At 37.4% G+C, this 24,357-nt stretch overlaps 2 protein-coding genes across 2 annotated transcripts in view; one reads left to right on the forward strand and one right to left on the reverse strand.

The window, feature by feature from the left end:
• Positions 1 to 19,571, forward strand: part of LOC121731306 (pancreatic triacylglycerol lipase-like) — a 55,186-nt gene extending 35,615 nt beyond the window's left edge. Inside the window, exons 3-15 of the mRNA XM_042120686.1 lie at positions 1,261 to 1,381; positions 2,617 to 2,764; positions 11,741 to 11,893; positions 12,492 to 12,581; positions 13,426 to 13,561; positions 14,365 to 14,577; positions 14,833 to 14,908; positions 15,186 to 15,322; positions 16,295 to 16,356; positions 17,301 to 17,377; positions 18,212 to 18,281; positions 18,683 to 18,807; positions 19,311 to 19,571. Coding sequence (XP_041976620.1) covers positions 1,261 to 1,381; positions 2,617 to 2,764; positions 11,741 to 11,893; positions 12,492 to 12,581; positions 13,426 to 13,561; positions 14,365 to 14,577; positions 14,833 to 14,908; positions 15,186 to 15,322; positions 16,295 to 16,356; positions 17,301 to 17,377; positions 18,212 to 18,281; positions 18,683 to 18,807; positions 19,311 to 19,416 — 1,514 coding nt within the window. The 3' untranslated portion in view covers positions 19,417 to 19,571. The remainder of the gene's footprint in view (positions 1 to 1,260; positions 1,382 to 2,616; positions 2,765 to 11,740; positions 11,894 to 12,491; positions 12,582 to 13,425; positions 13,562 to 14,364; positions 14,578 to 14,832; positions 14,909 to 15,185; positions 15,323 to 16,294; positions 16,357 to 17,300; positions 17,378 to 18,211; positions 18,282 to 18,682; positions 18,808 to 19,310) is intronic.
• A 3,584-nt stretch (positions 19,572 to 23,155) lies between these two features.
• LOC121730935 (39S ribosomal protein L20, mitochondrial) lies at positions 23,156 to 23,804 on the reverse strand. Its single transcript, XM_042120162.1, has one exon. It carries the CDS (start codon positions 23,682 to 23,684, stop codon positions 23,208 to 23,210), a length of 477 nt encoding a protein of 158 aa, XP_041976096.1. The 5' UTR covers positions 23,685 to 23,804; the 3' UTR covers positions 23,156 to 23,207.
• Positions 23,805 to 24,357: the final 553 nt, after the last annotated feature.

The raw sequence follows: 24,357 nt of genomic DNA on the forward strand, positions 1-24,357 counted from the left end.
ATTTATTTATATACCTACATATTTTTAGTTTCTACACGTTCTCAAACATAAATTACATTTTATCCATCGAATGTTGAATGGTTTCAGAACTAATTAGAAAGGCAATTAATCAAAATGTATAAAATTAAAGTATTTTGTGTAAATAAACTGTTGTTGTTGTAAATAACAATATATTTTTTTTATATTCACCAGTCGTTCTAATTTTTGATGAAACAATTTCCGAAACACGTAATAAAATTTAAATTTAAGTAAATAATTAAAATATATTACTATATTTTTATTATAAGTACTTACTTACTACATTATAACTACTTTAAAATAATAAAACTCATATTGTGTAACTGAGAGAATGCGTATAATATATAAATTTATTTGTTGAAAAAAATGTGATGTCTTTCGCAAATTGCCATAGCTAGCCTACTCGGAATTCAAAGTCGAGCTATGTTAATTTTTGTCATTTTGGACAATGATAAATTCTAGATTAAGGAAGATTATTTAAGTTCCTCTAAAGAATTTGTATGCCTTCATTAATGTGACAAAGCAAAGCAATCTAGGGACATGCACTAACACTTGAGAAATGAATACAGTTTATTAATATTATAAATGAATTAGTAGTTATAGTATACTTAATAATATATCATACAAGGTGTAACAAAACTAAGTGATAATACTTTAGGATGTGTATAAGTTCCCTATATTGAGTTCACGGTGAAAGTAGCAGCGCTGAAAGAGGTTTTTTTAAACTGACTTCTATAATATAAGGAACACATACACACCCTAAACTAAAGTATTAACACTTAGTTTTGTTACACCCTGTATCTAGTATAACAAAATCTTAAAACGATTTCCTTACATAGGTAGCGAAAGCACAAAAAAAATCTCTAGTTAATAATTTTTTTTTTGCCCATGACCCTGTTTCGTGGGGGAGCCATGCTTCGGCACGAATGGGCCGGCTCGACCGGAGAAATACCACGTTCTCACAGAAAACCGTCGTGAAACAGCGCTTGCGCTGTGTTTCGCCGAGTGAGTGAGTTTACCGGAGGCCCAATCCCCTACCCTATTCCCTTTCCTACACTCCCCTATTCCCTTCCCTTCCTATCCCTACCCTCCCCTATTACCCTATTCCCTCTAAAAGGCCGGCAACGCACCTGCAGCTCTTCTGATGCTGCGAGTGCCCATGGGCGACGGAAGTTGCTTTCCATCAGGTGACCCTTTGCTCGTTTGCCCCCTTATTTCATTTAAAAAAAAACCCTGTTTCAGTTGAGAACGAGACTCGGTGCTACGACGAGCTGGGCTGCCTGAACATCACCCGCAGCTGGTACCACCTCATCCACAGACCCTTCAACGTCTTCCCGCTGCCCAGGGTCGTCATCAACACCAGGTGATTGGCAGTCGAGTGAGGCAGCGAGGATCTACAAACTCAAACACAAACTCAAACTAAATTTTTTTTATTCAGAACTAGCTGTCCCGGTGAACTTCGTGTCACTTAAAAACCTTCCCTGGACTTCTACGAATATTTTAAGACTAAAATTAGCCCAATCCGTTCAGCCGTTCTCGAGTTTTGCGCTTAGCAACACATTCAGCGACTCATTTTTATATTATAGATAATTTTTTGCAAATGTTCTCTGAAAGTCTACATGATGCCTACCACCGGTTCGGGAACTAACCCGGTGAGAAGAACCGGCGTGATATAACCTTCTTTGTTGGTTAAAATAATTTCGATACTAGTTTTGGGACCATTGGCGTAATCTAAATTTTATGTCGCGTACCATTGGTTCGCCATCCCTAATTTAGGGAATGTATCACCATTTTCACTAACTCTCATAAGTTTTGTTTTAACTAAATCCCTAGGCTCTAAGGACTTAAGTGAGGTATAAAAGAAACATCCATACTAATATTATAAATGCGAAAGTGTGTCTGTCTGTCTATCTGTTATCTCTTCACGCCCAAACCGCTGAACCGATTTTGCTGAAATTTAGCATGGAGATACTTTGAGACCCGAGAAAGGACATAGGATACTTTTTGTCCCTGAAAAATGTACGGTTCCCGCGCGATAAACTAATTTTGGCGCAACGGAGTTGTGGGCGTCATCTAGTAATAGATATATCTCCTTTTATGCCGCTAAGTTCAACTGAACATTAGAATGAGGTTGGTGAATACAGTCATCAGTCACCTAAAAAGTTTTTGCTACTTACACATATTAAGGAAAAACACATTTCTAAAACTCATTATGTAAATGAACTATAGTGACCTCTTGAGATGAATCTCATATCAAGGTTTGATAATAATGACTCATCAGATAACACAAGAGACAAATTATGGCAACAACCTTTAGACTTGAAGAGGCGATTGTTCAAAGACCTCTGTTGAAAACACTAATTAAAAATAATAAATCTCAGATTTTACTTGCGCTATTATTAGTAGGTTTCATTGTATTATTTTGTCAAACAATCGTGTGTAGAAATATATCTGGCTACACATAAAATCCAGTTTTTTTTTTTTTATAATTTTTCCGGTCCTAAAGCCTCCATATATCTGCAAAAAGAAAACGTTTTTTTGCTGTTACTTACTTGGTTCTTCTACTCACGTCTTTAATTAATTTTGATGTATTTCCAGGTTCATTCTATACACCAAGAAGAATCCCACAGACGGTCAGATTCTGAACGTGAACGTGAACAAGACGATCGTGAAGTCCAACTTCAGCCCGCGAAGACTCACCAAGATGATCATACATGGGTTCATAGACACGCCGCTCTCCAACTGGGTAACTACTTGCATTTATAGAAGACGGTAGAGCAAGGTGGACTAAGGCTCAGAACATAATAACAATTTAGGCTGAGGGCTTTCGGCTATTTTTTTTATGAAATAAGGGGGCAAACGAGCAAACCGGTCACCTGATGGAAAGCAACTTCCGTCGCCCATGGACACTCGCAGCATCAGAAGAGCTGCAAGTGCGTTGCCGGCCTTTTAAGAGGGAATAGGGTAATAGGGGAGGGTAGGGAAGGGAAGGGAATAGTTGAGGGTAGGGAAGGGAATAGAGTAGGGGTTAGGGGATTGGGCCTCCGGTAAACTCACTCACTCGGCGAAACACAGCGCAAGCGCTGTTTCACGCCGGTTTTCTGTGAGAACGTGGTATTTATCCGGTCGAGCCGGCTCATTCGTGCCGAAGCATGGCTCTCCCACGTATAACCATTATTACTAGTGACCGACCGAACTTTCGGTTTCGGTTTCGGTTTCGGCCAGTTTCGGCAAAAAATCTAGTTTCGGCCTTAGTTTCGGTTTCGGCCAAAATATAGCCGAAACCGAAACCGAAACTCATGCATCGTTCGGTAAACTTCGCAGTTAACTCGAGCTTGCTTGCTAGCGAGGCCCTGGCTCAGTTCGCCACAATCTATTTAAACATGTTTTGAGATTATGTATTCCAGATTAGTCCCAAATCAAAAATTAGCACTTCGTTTTATTTTCATTAAATTGTCTTAACTTATTTTTATCGAAATTATATTATTGAATTTTATTTCTACGATAAAAGCAGGCTTATTTAATATATATAACTGTTGGCAAATACGTGCTATTTTAACAATGTTTCCCAAACAAACGATTTAGTAGATGCTATGATAAATTGATTATATTGTGTGTGAACTTTATTTACTTAAGAATTTTGTTTGACTCTGAGATTATAAGATATCTTAGGATATATCTTGTGAGATTTATCTAGTAAATCATCTCGCCTCACTCTTTTTTTTTTGGACACGCAATCTCTTAGGACTTAGACCGTTCCTACCCTGCTAGAATCTTATCTAGCTGACTTCCCCGTAAGCTTCACTCTTGCGGCCCTCAGTATATTTTTCAGGTTTAGTGACAAAACGCCTTCTGGAGAAAAAAAAATGTGACGTCAACTGCAAGTTTGCTTAGTGATTTCGTTTTTAACTTCGACTGTGGTCGTGTCCATGTCTCCCATAAAAATAATATACTGCAATTATTGATTTTGTTTTCAGTAGTATGTCGTTCAGTAGTATATCTAAGGGAGGATTTCACCAATCGCACAACTTCGTTTTATAAAACTTAGTTCTCATTAAACGCGATCCTACGGGGATCAATAAAAAAGCAAGAAACGATATATAAACTACCCAAACGCATCATTTTTTTCGTCTATGATTTTCGATTCGCCATGACACTACACTGGCAGGACTTTAACGGCTTTAATGAAGTTTAACCGTGCAACATTGGACGTTCTGAAGATAAAACTCGGATTTGTTGTGAACTTTATGTTAATGAAATGCAATTTGGTGCTATAAACGCTTTTAAACGTGTAGAACCAATTTAGTGTGAATTAAGGGGAATTTCACCAATCACACTTAAACGTTTTATTAAACTAAGTTCTCATTGAACAATGAACGCGTTTAAATGGCGACGTGAATCTCGTTTTGTTTCAAATAGATTTTACATTCTTCATTTAATCGCGATGAATGAATCTAAGTTTACGTTATACGTTTGACTGATGATTTTTATGCATTTTTATCATCTTTGACTTTTGAGACAATTTTTTCGCCTATGTTTTTCGATCTGTCATACACTACACCGACAGGACATGTATTTTATGAAGTTAAAACTCGAATATTTATCGTTTAGAAGATAAAAATCGGATTTGCTGTGAATCAGACGAAACGCATCTACTTGGAATCGTATAAAAAATGGAATATAGTGCAAAAAGTTATTCGAGTCTAAGAATAATAATATTAATGGTAAGAAATGTTGCAAAAAGTAAAAAAATTAATGTGGTACTTTTTCTTTAGTTTAAATTTTTTTAATTTATGTTAAAAATCAATAAATTTCAGTAAATAATCGTAATTTTAAATGTTTTACCAAGTTCCGGTTTCGGTTTCGGCCGAAACTAAGAGTAAGGCCGAAAGTTCGGTTTCGGTTTCGGCTGAAAAATCAGTTTCAGTCGGACACTAATTATTACCAAACTCCTATAATACACAGGCATTTCTTACAGTTTTAACTTTTCATACATTTTGTAACATATAAGGACTTTACCGTAGGTTGACGTCGGTGGCAGCCACAGGTCTAGATTCTTGCTATGGAATACAAGGCTATAAAATTGTACTTAAAATTGAGTGTGAAACTTAGGAACATAAAATTCTGAAAATATTTGTGGTATAATTCTTGTAAATCCTACTTTCTATCAATATTATAAAGGCGAAAGTTTGTTTGGATGTATGGATGTGTGGATGTATGGATGTTTGTTACTCTTTCACGCAAAAACTACTGAACGGATTTTAATGAAACTTTACAATAATATAGCTTATACATCAGAATAACAGGCTACAATTTTGAGGAGGAGGAGGTGTTATGTTCGTTTTTTATCTTCAACGATTGCTCCACCGTTTGTGAACCGATTTTCAAAATTTTTCTTTTGGTGTATAGGTTATCATTCCAATTTGGTACCATATTCATAAAAAAGGTGATCTCATAAAGAGATCCATAAGTAATCGAGGGAACTCCTCGAAATTTATATGGAAATATGTCGTGACTTCGGTTTCGTGAGCAGTATTCTAAGCATATGCTACCAACAAGTAAAATTTTGCACCAAGGTATACCATGGTTCGGAAGGTGCTGAGAGAACTCCTGATTCTTTATAGATACAAGTTTTAGAGTTTCGACGTTGTTTTAAGAGCGGAAAGCATATGCTACTATGCAAATTACCTTCATCTTAATCATCATCACTACTATAAACCCTTATAGAACCAATTGTCGTCCCGTTTTGACCCTATTATTGGTACTTTTCATAGTTTTTTATGATATATCACTTAAACCGTGGGTGACACCGCGGGGCACAGCTAGTATGCTATAATGAAAATTAAAATTTTACAGAACATTGTTTGGGTCGAATACTGACTTCCGGTAGATTAAGAATTTTAAGTACCTATGTTTTTATGGTAATAAAATTACTTTTATTTTGATCATATAAAAAGACATGACTAAATTATTTTTATTTGCAATACTGACAAAAGATTTATTTAATGCATACAATTATTTAAGATACAGTTACTTTGCTCTCCATACAACAGTAGTTTATGTAATATAGAATGTACATTACGATTATATATTATTGCATATTATTGTATAACTGTCGGTCGGTACGTGACTATGATTATATCTCCCGGGCACAGATAATATGAACTCATAACTTATATTATGCTTTACTACACGCGAGCCGATTCTTCGAAGAGTTATTATAAAGAAATGCGTTTCAAATGAATTGTACAGGTGTAACTAAACAAAGTAACTAGGATGTGTTACATGACGTGTAGCTGTTATAGTTTATATTATGGTGAAGGTGCATCGAGCTATACTCCACTCGGGCTAACTTGTCGCCAGCGGTCACTGACCCCCTGTCAAAAACCTGCCACTTTCCATATAAACCGCGATTGACAATGAAATGTCAGATATTGTCAATCGTGGTTTTATATGGAAAATGACAAGTTTTTGACAGGGAGTCAATGACCGCTAGCAACAAGTTAGCCCGAGTGGAGTATAGTATTATTTTGAAATTATGCTTTTATCATACATATTTTTACCAAATAGAACATTACACACACTACAACACACACACTAAGGAGATGACAGATTTTTGAGTGACAAGCCTACACATACGAATTATACTCTTTTATATTTTATGGTTGAAGTCTGTTGGTTACTCGGAACAATAACTGTTGTGGCTGGTTTACACGTATTAAGTTGATAGGTAGTTAACTAAATTTTAACTTAATTTTAAGTTGTTAATTGCATGTAAACACAAAATTTAGTAACAAGTAGCAAGTTAAAATTTAGTAAGAATTAAACTAGATGACAATTAGAATTTAGTTACTATTTATCTACTTCATACGAGAAACCAGCCATTAGATACTATTAGACAATGCTTACACGGCCAGTCTGAGATCAGTTGAGTTCCAGAGACAAGAGTTGAAAAAAATATGATTAAGTCAATATTTTTTTTACAAAATATAGGTAGTAGTCCTCATGTCGTTGAAACTAGTATAGAGTTTACTGTGAAAGTTGTAGAGCTGAAAGAGCAAAATATTTTTTATTTGTATGGGCAAGCGCCCCAACGTCATGAGTTTGCCCATACAAATCACGAAAAAATTTGCTCTTTCAGTGCTACTACTTTCACTAACTAGGCCTTTACATCTGTTGTGGATGATTTAAACAGTATTTTTCAGAGCGAAGTAACCACTCCTCAAGTACTGTAGTGCCTGGGACAAGATTTTTAAATGCCCGTATGGGTGCCCAAGCCCATACGGCATTCTCGCATCATAGCCGGCCTAGTCCAGAGGAAAGAACTAGTCAATACGTCTGGGACCAACTATGTGCGGGTTTCCTCACGATGTTTTCCTTCACTGTATTTCATACTTTCACTATGAACTCTATAATATAAGGAACACATACACCCTTAAGCAGTTATTAGTTATCACTATGGTTTGACTTTTGTTTACCGTTGTCATTTTATTTCAAAAATATGCTAATCTTTGACCTTGGGAACGTCCCTATTAGGCCCATGTCCATTAGTGACATTTAAAATGGTGTCATTGTGCCGATTGCGAATTGGTCGATTTGTCGTAACTTTTGTTATGAAAATACTGTGACTTGCAGTTTTGAACGATATGAGCTTCTTGGAAATGTTACTTCCGAATGGATGATAGAGTAATGCCTAATGGCCTATCAATATTTCCATTTTTATGCTGGTTACTATACTACTAGGCGAAACATGGCGATAGCGGTCATTGACTCCCTGTCAAAAACTTGTCATTTTCTAAATAAACCTTATTTTCCTGTTCTGAGATATAAACCATAAAGTTAATATACCTAGCGGAATAGAGAAACAAAGGCCTGAGCAAGAGAGATGTCACTATCAGTAACACTGCGTGGTAAAAAGAGACGTGTGGTACATGACAGCAGCACTCTTTTTTTGACGTCCAGTCGGCATGTGCCGCACGTTGACAATTTAATCTCATAGAATTCATGTTCAAACATGCTTGTGTAAGTGTATACGTACACATATTTTTCACACAGATGAAAACCAATTTTGGTTTCGTTTGACAGCTCGAGATTGTTGCTCTATTCCGCTAGGTATATATAAACTTGTGGGATATGAGTGTGGTGGCCAAAGGAAGATCTTCCGACCGAGCGAGGTGTTATGCTCCGTCAGGCCGAAGCCCACGTGATACATTTCAGCTGTCGTATATATACCGACGCACTTAGAAAACTTCAATACCGCGATGCAGGAATGTTAGGCGAACTGTGGGTACCGGCCACATCACTCCCCACCGAAGACCGGAGGTCGAATCTTGAAGTCTTCTCGCCTGAGTCGCCAGTGCCAGTGAGTTCCAGTTAGTCGGAACTATTGCAGTGAGTCCCAGTGAGTCGGAACTGTAAGCTGCTGCACGGGATCCAGTGAGTCGGATAGCTGCCGTGCGGGGCCGATGCTACGTGCTGACCAGGAGAGATGTGCTCTGCTTTTGCTGATCGGTCGGTGTAGTGAGAAAGCCGGATGATACCGATGCGGAGTCGCCCAGGCCGCGGTACATTGCGGCTAGTGGACGAGGTACCCGATGAGGCGATGCTGGCTGGTGCGGTGCGGAGGGGCGGGGAGTGATAATGATGAAGGAGGCGTGTTCTGTCGAGGGTCACCAATGTGGGATATTCAGAGTGTGGTGGCCAAAGGAAGATCTTCCGACCGAGCGAGGTGTTATGCTCGGTCAGGCCGAAGCCCACGTGATACATTTCAGCTGTCGTATATATACCGACGCACTTAGAAAACTTCGATAGCGCGATGCAGGAATGTTAGGCGAATTGTGGGTACCGGCCACAAACTTTATGATATAAACCGCGATTGACAATGGAGTGTCAGCAATCGTGGCTTTGTATAGAAAATGACAAGTTTTTGACAGTGAGTCAATAGCTATGTCCACACTATGCGCTTTCGTCTTCAATTTTCGTCATCTACTTTCATTCAACTTTCGTTTTAGCGCATTCAATAATTGAATGCGTCAACGAACGCAACGCTAATTGTCATTTGTAATACTTCGATCACAGTTTCCAGGAAATGCTATTGTATTCTATTGTTGTCGCGATCACAGGTGCTCTTATGGGGCTTGAAGAATTAATAACAAAGCGAAAGTTTTGGATATGGTGAGAGGGCATGCGTCGCGTGCATGCCTCACGTTCGCTGTTGACTGCGCTATAACGCATGCCCTTGACGAACAGAAAAACGCACAGTGTGGACAAAGTTAATGAGCGCTACCGCCATGTTTCGCTGAGTACAGTATAGTGAGCTGGGAATAGAAACCTGCTACACAGATAGAGAAACAAGTACACTATCTAAATATATAAAACTCAAAGGTGACTGACTGACATGGTGATCTATCAACGCACAGCCCAAAGCACTGGACGGATCGAACTGAAATTTGGCATGCAGGTAGCTGTTATGACGTAGGCATCCGCTAAGAAAGGATTTTGATCAATTCTACCCACAAGGGGTTAAAATAGGGGATGAAAGTTTGTATATACCTAATAATACTTCTGAACGCGAGCGAAGCCGCGGGCAAAAGCTCGTAATATATAAATCTCTTATCAAAATGACACTTTTACAACACACTAGCTGTGCCGGCAAACGTTTCTTTGCCATATAACGTATTTCGGCCGTATTATTTTATTGAAGTGACTAAATAAGTATGTCACCATGGCAACGTCCATCGCTATCCCGTCGCACAAACAATGGTCGCCGTCAGTCTCGAGTTGTAATAATTGACTATTATTTATTCAACAAATGCACTTATTAATATAAAAAGTACCCAGTAGCCGATTCTCAGACCCACTGAATATGCATATTAAATTTGGTTAAAATCAGTAAAGCCGTTTCGGGGGAGTACGCGGCCTAACATTGTGACACGAGAATTTTATAATATAATACTAGCTGTCCCGGTGAACTTCGTGTCACTTTAAAACCTTCCCTGGACTTCTACGAATATTTTAAGACTAAAATTAGCCCAATCCGTTCAGCCGTTTTCGAGTTTTAGCGTTACTAACACAATTGAAAACCCATTTTTATATATAAGATAAGAAGAAGATACTAATTAAACATTGTTTGATTATGAAACATGTCTTTATAAATATTTTTTTAGTCCGATACTTCGTTTATTTCACGGGAACTACATTTTATCATAACAAAAAATATGAAATATATAAAACTAAATGCCGCCCGCAACTCAGCTGCACTAAACCTCGTTTATCGCGTGGAAACCGTAACAATATATTTCTCCGGCATAAAATTCCGGGTATCCTATGTCCTTTCCCGGGACTCAAAGCATCTTATCATAATATCAAATTACAGCAAAAGATTCAGCGGTTTGGGCGTGAAGAGGTAACAGACAGACAGATAAGACGGACAGACAGACAGACACACTTTTACATTGATAATATTAGTAGTATGGATTACTTTAATTACTCAGGAACATAAAGTAAATCTAAACCTAAACCTTATAGCAGAATAACGATTTTTGAACCTCGAATCTACAATTATTCCTACCACTGGTTCGGAAACCAACCCGGCGAGATGAACCGGTGTAAGAAACGTAATGTTGTGTAATTTAGGATTAAAACACTCCGTCGGCGCCTTGCCTTCTAACGACCTAGAACTTTATTAAATTACCTCATAGCATTATATTGTGAAAGTCTGTGTTTACATTTTAAACTTGAATATTCGTTCTTGGGTTACTTAAGCTTATCTGATTTGGATGGAACATTGTTATTTGTTAGTCGCCAGACAAGATTAACAACCCCCGATAACGCACTTTCTACAGTCCCGTTTAGGCAGGTTTTGAATCATTATGAAAATTAACCAATTAAAATCGCTGTAATGCAATTGCATTCAATTTCATACTCATTAAAATGCCGACTCCCACTCGAAAGTGAAGTGCCCTTAAAGTGCAGAAATGTTAAGTTTTTAGAAAGTTTTCAAGTCGTTTGCAAATGATATAACCTGCTCCACTTGGACGTTATCCAAACGAAACTTTCGATATCAGCACAAGCATTCATTTACGACGAAGAAATAGTGAAACGTACAGTACTAAGTAAACGCTCTATGATTCCATTTTTGGAATTTTAGGCGCATCTGTAAAGTGTAAACTTCGAAAATCACAACGAACGCGCTTCGTGAAAAGTTATAAGACTTATTAGGAGTTTTTTCTAATGCTGTAAGCCTAGGTTTCTGTTTAATAGTTCTTTGTATAAGTTACAGCACGATGCGCCAAAAATATATGAGAATCATTTTTCATATGCAAAGATAATCTTCGTTTTTCTTTGCATATGAAAAATGATTCTCCTGTGAAAAACGATGACTGAGTAATTAATGCTACAATCTACCTACTATTAATCATGTAGTCATTGTTTTTCATAGGTACATGTAACATAATAACACAGCTGCGATGTAGCTACCTAGTCTATTGTATGACTAAAATGCAATATGGCCCCGCCTCTATGCGTCTTTAATATTCCAAACGTTTTAGGTAAAATTTCTGCCGCCTATGATATTCTTTGTATTTATAGAATTACAAAAACTTAATGAGACAAAAAAGGATATCGGGGAAAGGCCCTTAGACGCCTGCGGCCAAAAGACGTAACTGCCTATGAATAATAGTCGATGGTTCATTGGTACTTTATTTAAGAAAATATGTTTCAGGTGAGCGAGATGAAGGACGAATTGGTGAAGGCAGGCGACTTCAACGTGGTGGTGGTGGACTGGGCGGGCGGCAGCCTGCCACTGTACACGCAGGCCACCGCCAACACCCGCCTCGTCGGCCTCGAGGTGGCGCACTTCATCAACACGTTGCAGGTATGACGTCACACTTGTCACTACTGTCGTCAACAGCAGGGTGACTTCAACGAGCTCGTCGCTCGTGTTTTGTTACATACAAAAAACATATTTGACAACTTGACGCAACTTGACGCTCCGTCACTGACGCGTAGGTTTGGCCTAAGCTTAAGAAAAGAGGCACGAACATAATCGAAAATCGAATTAACTATAATTGTCAATCGGGAATTCGGAAACATTGCACTAACTTCTTAACTAGATATAGATTTTCTAATGGTGCCACTTTTTTGAGATACGTATAACGATTGAAAATGAATCAGAATCGACATCGAATTAGACTCGATATCGTCTTCAAATCAAAGTTTCAGACAGTAAAGAGTACAGACAAGCGATTACATAATCGCACTCAATTACGCCTCTAGTCCACCGACGCTGCGAACTGCGAAATATCTGCGAAACAGGAACAGAGCGAGATGCAATATGTCGTGTGGCGGATGAGACAGTAAATCGGTTCGCCGCTGTTTCGCAGTTCGCAGCGTCGGTGGACTAGAGGCGTTAAACCTCATTTACCTATCTCCACTACCATAACTTTTTGTACCAATTTTATTTAAATTTCCAGAAAGACCATGGTCTGAATCCGCTGGATGTTCATATCATTGGACACTCTCTGGGTGCGCATACGGCAGGGTACGCCGGTGAAAGAATAAAGGTAAGTGTTTATGTAGCTGCTAACAACGAAACTAACTAGTGATAGACATACATTTTCTAGCTAAAACCTTAAATTTCCTTGGTAAAAAAAGATTCACTCTGTGTATACAGACGTTTTAGAGTGCGGTTACACGGTCAGTCTAGTTCAGTCCATAATTCTGATCCAGACTGACGGAAGAGTGATCGTACCGAGTATCGTTTGATTGATTATCTGATGATATTTGATATGATTTTTTTTTATGAAATAAGGGGGCAAACGAGCAAACGGGTCACCTGATGGAAAGCAACTTCCGTCGCCCATGGACACTCGCAGCTTCAGAAGAGCTGCAGGTGCGTTGCCGGCCTTTAAAGAGGGAATAGGGTAATAGGGGAGGGTAGGGATGGGAAGGGAAGGGAATAGGGGAGGGTAGGGAAGGGAATAGGGTAGGGGATTGGGCCTCCGGTAAACTCACTCACTCGGCGAAACACAGCGCAACCGCTGTTTCACGCCGGTTTTCTGTGAGAACGTGGTATTTCTCCGGTCGAGCCGGCCCATTCGTGCCGAAGCATGGCTCTCCCACGTATTTATTATATACTTTCCGGCCATCATTCTGGCGTCAGTCTCGGACAGATGGACTGAACTGATGAAAGTCTGACCGTGTAACCGTACTCATAATACGTGTTTTGTCGTTGTCTATCAAGTGACATTGTAACGTGTATGACGAGGACAAAACTTTATAAACAATGAGTGAAATTCAGGTGCCTACCACTAGTTAGTTACGTTGCATAAGTTACATAATTTCAAACATCGTTCATCCTTCAAATCAACCTTCATATTATCTTTGATTTAGCTCTATTTTGTATAGGATTTGGGGAGAATAACAGGGCTTGATCCCGCGGAACCGTACTTCCAAGGCATGCCAACTCATGTCAGGCTAGACCCGACGGATGCGCAGCTTGTCGACGTCATACACACGGACGGAAAGAGCATTTTCTTATTAGGTAAACCACGTAACTCTAATCACTGTAATGTGCTTCTTATAATAACACTAATTTCATGTTTCCATTGGTATCGCTTATCGCTTTCGTTTCTACTTTACTAACCAAAATCCCTCTCACTATTATTTACACAGCGAGTTTCAGGGTTTGGCTGTGTCTGGCATGTTGGAAAAATCACATGACATGTGCCCTAGAAGGTTTTGTAATTGAAGTTTATCTACTTGCTAGCGTTTTGATTGGCAAAATTCAAATGTTAGCTTAGTCAAAACACATTCGCCATAAATGTAAAACTCCATTGACATAAGAAATTACAAAACTCAAAAAATGCATGGCATTTAAAGCTGATCGCACATTTGTCAGTAGCGTACGCGCCGTACGCGTCGAACGCACCGCAAAGTACACGAAATGCGGCGCGTACGGTGCGGACGAATGTGCGAGGTTTCATATCATTTCATACAACGAATTCTAAAATGCGACGCGTTTAGCGCGTGCCTGCTGATAAATGTGCAATCACCCTAACGCATTGCAAGCGCCACTTTGCGATGCGTTGGGCCAAATCCATACACTTTTGATATCTTACTTCGCTATCGAAATTACCGAATGTATTTTGACTATTGCTGCAGTCAAAGAAATTCAGAAACTGAGCAACAGTCAGCCAACCTTAAATGCTGTGTAAATATATTAGTAAAAGGGTATATCTATGTATATATGTCGCTTCTCGCTCCATGTCATATATATTATTTATTGCTGGATACTAATTCATCATCGTTATTCCACGCGTGCGACAGACTTTGTGTTTATGGCAGGATATGGGATGTCCCAACCAGTTGGACACCTGGACTTTTACCCTAACAATGGGAAGGAACAGCCTGGATGTGACTTGACCGAGGCCCCTCTCATTCCTCTGACCCTGGTTAAACAGGGCTTGGAGGAGGCTTCGAGGGTTTTGGTGGCCTGCAACCATGTGAGAGCCATAAAACTCTTCACGGAGTCCATCAATGGAAAATGCCCGTATATAGGTAAGTGGTACTTCGCTTTTGAATATATTATGTACATATAATATCTCCAAAATGGAATACGGAGAACTTTATTTACAAGTAAAAATGGTGCCTTATAAAAAAATATCCAGAGCCTAATGGCTCTGGATATTTGTTGTTTATGATATGATAAATAATAACCTCTTCCTTTTTTGGAACCCAGTGATACTCTCACAGAAAACACATCTAACGACACCTCTCAATAGCCTCTCAATCTATACCATTTTCTTATTTCAGGACACCAATGCCCTTCATATCAACATTTTGTAGCTGGGAAATGTTTTAACTGCGGCCATGGGTGTGCTATAATGGGGTAAGGATAATACAAATTTTATTTGGTGGGTACCTATTATGATTAAAAATCTAAAGATGGGCATCGAAGAAAAAAAACATCGAGCGCACATCTATGCTCCGTCACTGTCTCTGCACAACTGAACCTATTGACTACTTGACAAATGACTTATATAGACTGCATCCCCACTACTGGTGTTTGTGAGAAAATGTTAAGTATCTACTATGTAGATACACTGCACATACACTACAAAATTATTTTCAAAAAAGTATTAATCGATTGTATGCTGTTTATTTAGATTCCATGCTGATAGCTCTCCCGGGCTGATTACTAACAAGGACAACCAGACTGAAAACGAAGTGTACCCGTCTGAGGAACAAGAAACTATTGGAGCAAAATATTACCTGAGCACCGGCAAGGAACTACCTTTTTGTCGTAAGTGACATTTTTGTGACATTTAGAGAGAAAACTTAAGTTGTCAGCAGCGCACGTTGTACGCGTCGAACGCACCGCATAGTACACGAAATGTGGCGCGTACGGTGCGGACAAATGTACGAGGTTTCACATCAATGGGGATTGTCCATTTTTTTTTAAATTTTGCTCATTACAAAAACATTTCGAGGAATAAGGTCAGTGATCGTTTTTCTGTATATAAACGAAAAAAGTACCCATTAGTTACTTATATTTTTGAACAAATACGTTTAACCTTTGTTTGACCTTCAATGGCGTTGAAATTTGAACTTTTTTTAAGCTTCTCGTATCAGCTTTCACATAATGAGAACTTGCATTTGACGAAACAGCCATTATAAATAAGATTGAAAGGAAATTTAAAACATATGCAGAGGTCAATTGGCGGCCGATGATGACGTCAGAGCGAAACTTTAAAAATTTATTGAGAAAAAACTAGCCAATGAATTTCAAAATTATTTAATTTATATTCTTAAAATATCCTATTTTAACGAAAAAAAATATAAAAAATACATGTGATTTTTTTTTGGACAATGCCCATGAGGCGCTTTTGGCGTGTACGTTCTGATCAATTTGCGATCACCTTTAGCATTTATGTATATTCTGTTTGAATTCATTTTAAATCTAAATGAAAATATTAAATAAACATTATCAAATACTGCCAATTTAAATATCACAGTAAATGCCCAATTAAGAAATACAACTGGTTAAATTAATTCTTAGCTTAATAATAAGCATAAAAAGAAACAGATAATAATCTAAACACTTTAAAATACAATCTAAAATATACAAATATACAATGTCACTTTTATTTTCTTTTGGTCGAGTTGTAATCTATAATCTGTTTCCATACCCTTTTAATGAGTTAAAACGAATTATAAATACCTTAATCCCTTTTTCCTTTAAAAGATTACATCAAGAATATTTTGTGCATTACAGAGCGACACTACAGGATAGTGGTTCACTTGGCAAATCCAAAGGGCGCTGAATCTTGGGTCCAGGTAAATTAACGATTTAATTCCGACATATTTTTTGCTGTCGTCATTTTAACCTTTCCATTTTATCCCCATCGGAAGTTTGAAAAAGAGAACCTTTTTGAGTCGAAAATCTAGGTGTTAGGTACTAGAGACCAAACCCTAGGTGGTATACCCGAAACATAAACAGTGAAGTTGATTCATAGGCATATCGCGGACCTACGTTATTCGGTCAGGTTATGTCAAACCCATATATATTATGTCTATGGTCAAACCCATCCGAAATTTGATGACTTACATTGAATTGACGTAATCGGACCAAATGACGTAGGTCCGTTGAAGTCCCTGGACTTCAAGGAAGGTTTTAAAGTGACACAAAGTTCACCGGGGCAGCTAGTTAGATATAAAAACTTGGACACTCAGTATTATTATACTAAAAGTCTAGGTCAGAAGTCACCAAATGGCGGACCGCGGTCTGCATCCGTACCGCCGACCTATTTATTGTGTGAGGACCGAGCATTTACAAAGATGAACTTAGTTATTAAAAATAAATTTCGCTCTGGACTTACTTACTGATGAACATCTCCAGGATTTATTGTTAATAGTTTGCACCAATATTTCCTAACCTAATAAAACTCCAATTTCAGACAGATATAATTTATTAGCAACAAAAATTGACACGTTTTCATTGATATGTTAATAAATACGTTTGTAATTTTCGTAATTACTTTTGAATTATAAATGTTTTCTTTTTGTAAAATGTGTGGACCGCGAAGGTCATTTCATTTATTAAAATGGACCCCGAGCGAAATTAATTGGTGACCCCTGGTCTAGGTCATAAGGCTAACTATGCTTATTTTTCATTCCATTCCATTAGTAATAATGATACCTATTTACATAATATCCATTACAGTATAAATTGATACCTATTTACATAATATGTTTATGTTTATATTATATTTTATTTGCAGGGTTTCCTAAAAGTGACGTTGATGTCTGATAGAGGAGCAATAAGAGGCATGGATCTCACGCCAAATAATTATGTCAAGTAAGTACGAGTAGATTTTAATTATACTTTATCAGCACGAACGCGCCGCATTATAGCCGCGCGCCGCTTTACAATCCGTTGTATGAAATGACGTGAAACTTTGCACATTCGGTGGTAGGCACCAGTAGCAACGAGGTTCTGAAAGCATGGGCATACCCCTGGATCATGTTGACGTCCCTACTAAGTATATTATCTAGTACTTTATCCATAAAAACTAAAAATTAAGAAAACGATTTTTTGCCATTTATTTGCAATACAATATTTTTACAACAAAAAAATAATATTTTTTTATTCTTTATAAACACCTAGCTAATAAAAAATCTGATTTGCCCCCCCCCCCCCCCCCTGGCCCAGAACCTGGGTAATTTGCTCCCCCCTGGCCGAGAACCTGGGTAATTTCCCCCCCCCCCCCCTGGCCTGGGTACGCCCATCTGAAAGCATTTAATTCAAATCTCTTTCAGGAATATAACAATTTTTATTTTATTTATTTATTTGCTTCGTCCGCATCGTTCGTTTCGTGAACTATGCGGTGCTTCGGAGCGTACGGTGCAGACAAATGTGCAATCAGCTTAAATAGTGTCATATTCGAGTTCTGTACCAAACTCTCTTGTTTAACCCATCAAGCCCCATAAGCTCACCGGTGAGCGAGATACAATAGAATAACAATAGATATCCAAGAATCCACGATCGAAGGATTAATTGTCATTACGGAAATAGATCTGACGCAAGACTGGTTTTTAACCATCAGTCATAACTCATAGGCATAAAAAATTATGTCATATAATCCAGTTCATAAATTATTATTTACATTCTAACAGTCAATTTCTTTTTCAGGTTAGAACATGGAACTTCTTATACCGTTGTGGTCACTCATCCAATGGACTTAGGAGGAAAAGTTAGAAAAGTAAGTTTGAAATTTTTTACTAGAATGGGATGAGAGAATAGGGAAAGCGCTATTTTACATAGCTTCGTAGCAGACGCTACGAAAGGCTTATATAATTAATTATCCTTTTTAGGGTTCCGTACCCAAAAGAGTAAAAACGGGACCCTATTACTAAGACTTCGATGTCTGTCCGTCTCCCTGTCTTCAGGCTGTATCTCAAGAACCGCTACAGCTTGACTTCGGTCATTTTCACATATTGTTTATGACGTGAACTTGGAACGTGCACTTGGCCTATTTTTTTTACTTTCTGTCTAACACAACAAGACCATATTATCTTGTGTCCACAATGGAAAGGCTTATGACATCGTTGCTTTTTCCACTATCTAACTAACGCGACCATACTAAATGATGTGTCCACCCAGGTGGAGCTATCGTGGGAGTACGACATGAACGTACTGGAGCCGCGATCGCTGTGTATACTGTGGTGCAACGACCGCCTCTACGTCAAGTCAGTTATTGTCGACCAGATGGAACTGCCTACTAGAGGGTAACACTTGAATTTATTTGAAAGCCTAAGTGTAAGCGTCGTTCAATTTATGTGTCACAATAGACCTCAAGGGTCGCAGTGACATTAATGCTACAATGACCTGCCTTCAGCACAAAAAAAGTGTAAGCTGTTATGATTATGCTATATTAATTCACCATGTTAAGTGCTAGAAATACCTTGGTGAGATAAAAACCAGAGCCCATTTCAAACGACAGCCCTTCCCACCCCTCACTACAACTGGCTTATTTTTTTTTTGCCACCCCTACTGACATGAAATGAGAATTACTTGATTAAACACATCGAGCACAAAAAACTGACGAAAAACACCTAGGAATATTTTGCTACGATAGAAGCTTTACAACCTTTCCACATTTTCAGTGACCGGGCTATAGAAGTTACTCACCTATATTTTATTTGATACAATTCAAATAAATAAACAATTTTACGCATTCCTTTTTACCATGTTACTCCTTTAATCGCTTATTTTCTCCTTTAATTTTCAGAAAACGGAACGTAGATTTCAGCAGTAAACTGTGCACGCCGAAACGAGAGTTCGCTGAAATACCGAACAGGGGGTCAGCGAGCTTCTACGACAACTGCAACAGTTAGATACCGGATATATTGTTTGGAAGGCCGGAAAAATTCAGAACATTGAAAAAAGAACTATGGACCAATACAACAGAGTTAAAAATCGAACAGGCAATTTGATAACTGAAGATAAGCGGATGAAGTTGGTAACTAAAATTTTACAACATAAGAGCAATTACTCGCAATAAAACGACAGTTTTCAAATTGTTAGTTACCCACTTCATCCACTCATGTCTTCTACTGTCAATATACCAAACACTTATGATCGATTTTTAACTTTATTGTATAATTATCGTAAAGTTCTTTATTCAGCGGACCATCGAATTCCGAACAATATGGTCCTTCGAGACTGCCTCTGAGATTTGTGATGGAATTGGGTGATGTTTTACAGGGACGTTTTACTTGACATCTAAATTATTTTGTAAAAAAAATTGTTTTGTAAATAAAATTCTGTAAATACCTTAGTTTGTATAAAAACAATATTTTATTGTTAGGATTTATCTACATCCGTTAAAATATTTAAGTAATTTATTTTACCAAGTGCGCTACTAAATTTTCGTAGTAGCTACATTTTTATTGGCTTAAAATAATAAAAGTAAGCACGGGTCATCAAACACGTAGAACTTGCAAAGAAGGAAGATAATGTTCAGGGCTCCCGCCTCCAACACATAACTGTAAATTCGCATCGCATCGCAAATATCCGCGTGAATCGCGGCCGCAATTCGCGCCGCCAGTGTAGAGCCCGCAATACAGAATGACATTGCAATGTAATGAGATGCGAATTCGCAGTTTTGTGTGGGAGCTCTTAGGGCCAGGCCACAAAACTGCGTTGCGGCGTCGTATCGCAAAAACAACATCGCACAGAATTGCAATGCGATGTCGCAACGCAAAAATTTCATATACCTATTTACATCGGATATTTTCACGATGCGTTCTGGCTTCTGCGGCGTCGTAGATTTATACGATGCGACGCCGCAACGCAGTGTTGTGGCCTGGCCCTCAGGGAACGTGATTGATGAATGGTGACCTGTCATAGTGTATATCGAATCTCATATAATATTTGCAATAGTCAATTTTGTATGATACAATTTTATATAAACATAACAATAAGTATGTAATACTGTAATTACCTGTATAACTATAATAAAATTATTATATTGTATGTACCCAGTGAATACTTATAATTACAATAAACTTAAATATAATTATGATAAAAAATTAAACAAACGAAAATTTATTTTGTACTGGTCTGTATAAACATACAATTTTTATTTTGTTTTTCTTGTTTTGTAAATATGTACATAATAGTTAAACGTAGATGTAAGACTAGCTGTTTTATTAACAGAATAAAGTATAAATTAATATTTTGTATTATTTTTATAACTAAACACTATTTAAGTTAAAGGATAATGAGCATTGTGGACGTTATTATTAACAACAATGTAGGTAATATAGTCGATATGATAGCCTACAATTAGCATGCTTTTTTGTAGTCATTAGTAGCAAGTACCCTGAGTCACGTAATACATATCTTTGTACTACAAAGATAATATTTATATTCGAAAAATATACCTCATAAAAATGATATTTCTATAAGAAAAATCAGGTAAAAAAATATTGTTTATGGGAATACAAAGATATTCTCTCTACCGCCTACTTCGAGAAAAATGAACTTGCAAGTTGCAACTACCCTCCATCTACTTTATTATCGCCGGTACACATAGGCAGGGGGTTTCGGGGGCGATAAATCGATCTAGCTAGGAATCATTATATACATATATATATATATATATATATATATATATATACGCAGAATGCGGCGAATTACGCAGATTCTGGGCCAGGGGGGGGCAAATCAGATTTTTCATAAGCTAGGTGTTTATAAAGAATAAAAAATTAATAATTTTTAGTTGTATTGCAAACAAATGGCAAAAATTCGTTATTTTTATAGATGAAAGTACTAGATAATATACTTAGTAGGGACGTCACCATGATCCATGCCCCCCCCTCGGTACGCCCATGTGTGTTTGTGTATTTTGTCGTATTCCTCCTATCCGTTTTTATTAGGGTTTCCTAGTCAACAAAGAACCCTTATAGTTAGAGTCCAGTGTCTCCCCCTTCTACCAGCTAAACGGTTGCTTCTGGAAATGTGAAAAAATTCACGGGAGTTAATATGCTGAATTGCTGTTGCTGTGCTTTGCAAAATTGCAATGCTGAATTAAACTAGATGTTCCGCGCGGCTTCGCCCGCGTTATTTAGGAATGTCACGGAAACCGTACATTTTTCCGCAAAAAAAGAAACCTATGTCCTTTCACGTGGTCTGTTCTTCATGTGTGCCAAATAACAAAAAAATTGCTCCAGTAATTTCTTAAGATAATAAGCAATTTTAAACAATTTCCTCCGTTTTTTCCACATTTTCCTCTATTTCTTCGCTCTTATTAGTCTTAGCGTAACAAAATATAGCCTATAGCCTTTTTCTATAAATGGGCTATCTAACACCACTAACACTGAGATAATTTTCCAAATCGGACCAGTACTTCCTGTGATTAGCGCGTCAAATAAGCCCTTTCAAATAATTTCCCCCCGTTTTTTCCACACTTAACTCTATTTCTTCGCTTCTATTAGTATTAGCGTGATAAAAATATAGCCTTAAATAGACTTCCTCGATAAATGGGCTACCTTACACTGAAAGATTTTTCAAATCGGACCACTGACCAGTAATTCCTAAGATTAGCGAGTTCAAACAAACAAACAAACTACAAACTCTTCCGCTTTATAATATTTAAGCCCCAATTGTTAGTGTTAACAGCTTGTTAAAATGTAATGTCTTCTCTTTCATTCATATGAAAATCGAAAGAGGTAACGTGATATTAATTCCGGCATTAACTTTAACAGTCGTTGGTGAAATTGGGGCTAATAATATTAAATACCTAGTATCTAAGATTACTTATAAACCGCCATCTGTCGTCATCTTCAATAACTATTATTTAAACGTAACAAAATATCCAGGGCCATATATTATTATTTAGAATCAAATAGGCACAAAAACCAGCAGTCATTACAAAGAGTATCGTAAGTCCAGCGTACTTGTCTAATGGAGGTCAATGCAAAAACGTCATTTTTGATAGTTCTCCTTTACCAGCAGCGCTCCCGCCCACGTTCATTTAAAACCTTGTCAGTCTCTATGCTATACTGCCTTTTGGTAAATTAAAAAAAATCTTTTGACATTTCAGCAGTCGGCTGACACTTGACAGTTGACATCTGTGTCATTTTTGTTTCAATGTCATTTTAAACGTAGTGATTATATTCTCTTTGGTCATTTTTTAAGTTAACCTAAAAAATAAACATTTATCTATAAAATCGTCTAAGAAAAATGGTTGTATAAAAGAAAGACTAAGTATGTCCTCGACAACTTCCAAGTTGATTTTAGGTTTATCATTAGCAGTGACTGGTGGAATTGTGGGCTATGTCCACTTCAAGCAACAATATGATAGGTATTTTATATGTAATTTATTCAATAAGTATATAAAATAATCCATCTCACCATCTCACTTGGTACTTGTTAATTACAATAATTGAATGAGCCCACACCCTGTTGTTAAATAATTCTGCAATTCCAAATTTCAGAGACAAAATGCATGAAGGTGTAATTCGAGACATAGAAAGACAACAAAGGAGGAAAATCGAAAATGTGTATATACTAGAAAAACAAAATGAACTGACAAAACAGTTGAAAAGGGAATTAGAAAATTAAAACAAATGTTACATAGCTATTATTTATTTAACATTCTAAATATAAAATACTAAGCAATCTATTTTTTTTCTTTTAACCAAGCTTCAAGCATTACATCTTTTAGGTTTAATTCTGCTCCGGTGGGGTGTTTTTTATCAACATTGTCTATGAAACCATCAAGTCTTAGTTTTTCTTTGGCTATAGCAGCAAGACATTCAAATGTTCTCGGCTCCCAGGAGGCTAGATCTGATAGTGACTTTCTGTCCAACATTATGTTGGAACGGTCTAAGCCCTCCTTCAGAGTGAATCTTGTAATATTGTGTTGTTCACAAGCAGCAGTGATACGAGTGTCCCATAATTCTCTCATATCTTCTTTTTTCAACTCTCTACCTTTTGTTGCGTAAACTAGTGCCCGATGAACATTACGTACTGCTACTGAATAGCAATTTCTACGGCGGCCAATGTAATGAGAAGCCAATCTGAAAACTCTTCTCTTCCTCCAAAATTCGTCAGGACCCCTAGCACGTATAAAATTCACTACAGATAGAAACACCATGACGTAAATGTATTTTTTTTAAATAAATATAGTATTTTAAAAGATACAATAACTATATTACTACGAAATGCAATGTTTATATTTTCTCGAACAACCCTAACCCAACTTTCCGTTTTCCATTGAAAAATGAAAATTGAAATTTTGACATTTAGCTGTCAATGTCAATCATGACTTTTTTTTCTTATTATGGCACTTCGGCCTGGCAAAACCATAGCCAATGTCGAGTAAATGGCGGGACAGTATATTATAAGTTTATGGGGAAAACATTGTTTTAGTATAATATACAATTTTCAGGCTTCAGCAGCAATTTTCTATATCGTCAGGTCCAAAGTCTAAGTAAAAGTCAATACAGTCAAGGAGTCCAGGGGCCTTATCATTAACTTTGTCAAAACCTGAGCTAATCCGCGCAGCTCAGAAAACAGTTGTAAAGTAAATTGTTCTTTTTTCGCATCATAACAACTTTTACTTCTGAATGGTTGTAACCTGTAATAATTGTCTCTGAACTGGATTAAGAAATGTCAAACACGAACGTCAAATTTGACTCACGGAATTGTTTTTTTTTTAGGAATTGAAATGGCTTAGCCATAATGACTAACGGAAAAATTGTAAATCAAGATGAAAATATAGTTTAAAAAAAGATTGATATTTTTTATTATAAAATATACTATTTTCT

Source organism: Aricia agestis, chromosome 10, assembly GCF_905147365.1.
Source record: "Aricia agestis chromosome 10, ilAriAges1.1, whole genome shotgun sequence".
NCBI lineage: Eukaryota > Metazoa > Arthropoda > Insecta > Lepidoptera > Lycaenidae > Aricia > Aricia agestis.

Excerpts from the sequence above, each read along its gene's own strand:
- LOC121730935 (XM_042120162.1), bottom strand. The coding sequence starts at position 23,684 with ATGGTGTTTCTATCTGTAGTGAATTTTATACGTGCTAGGGGTCCTGAC.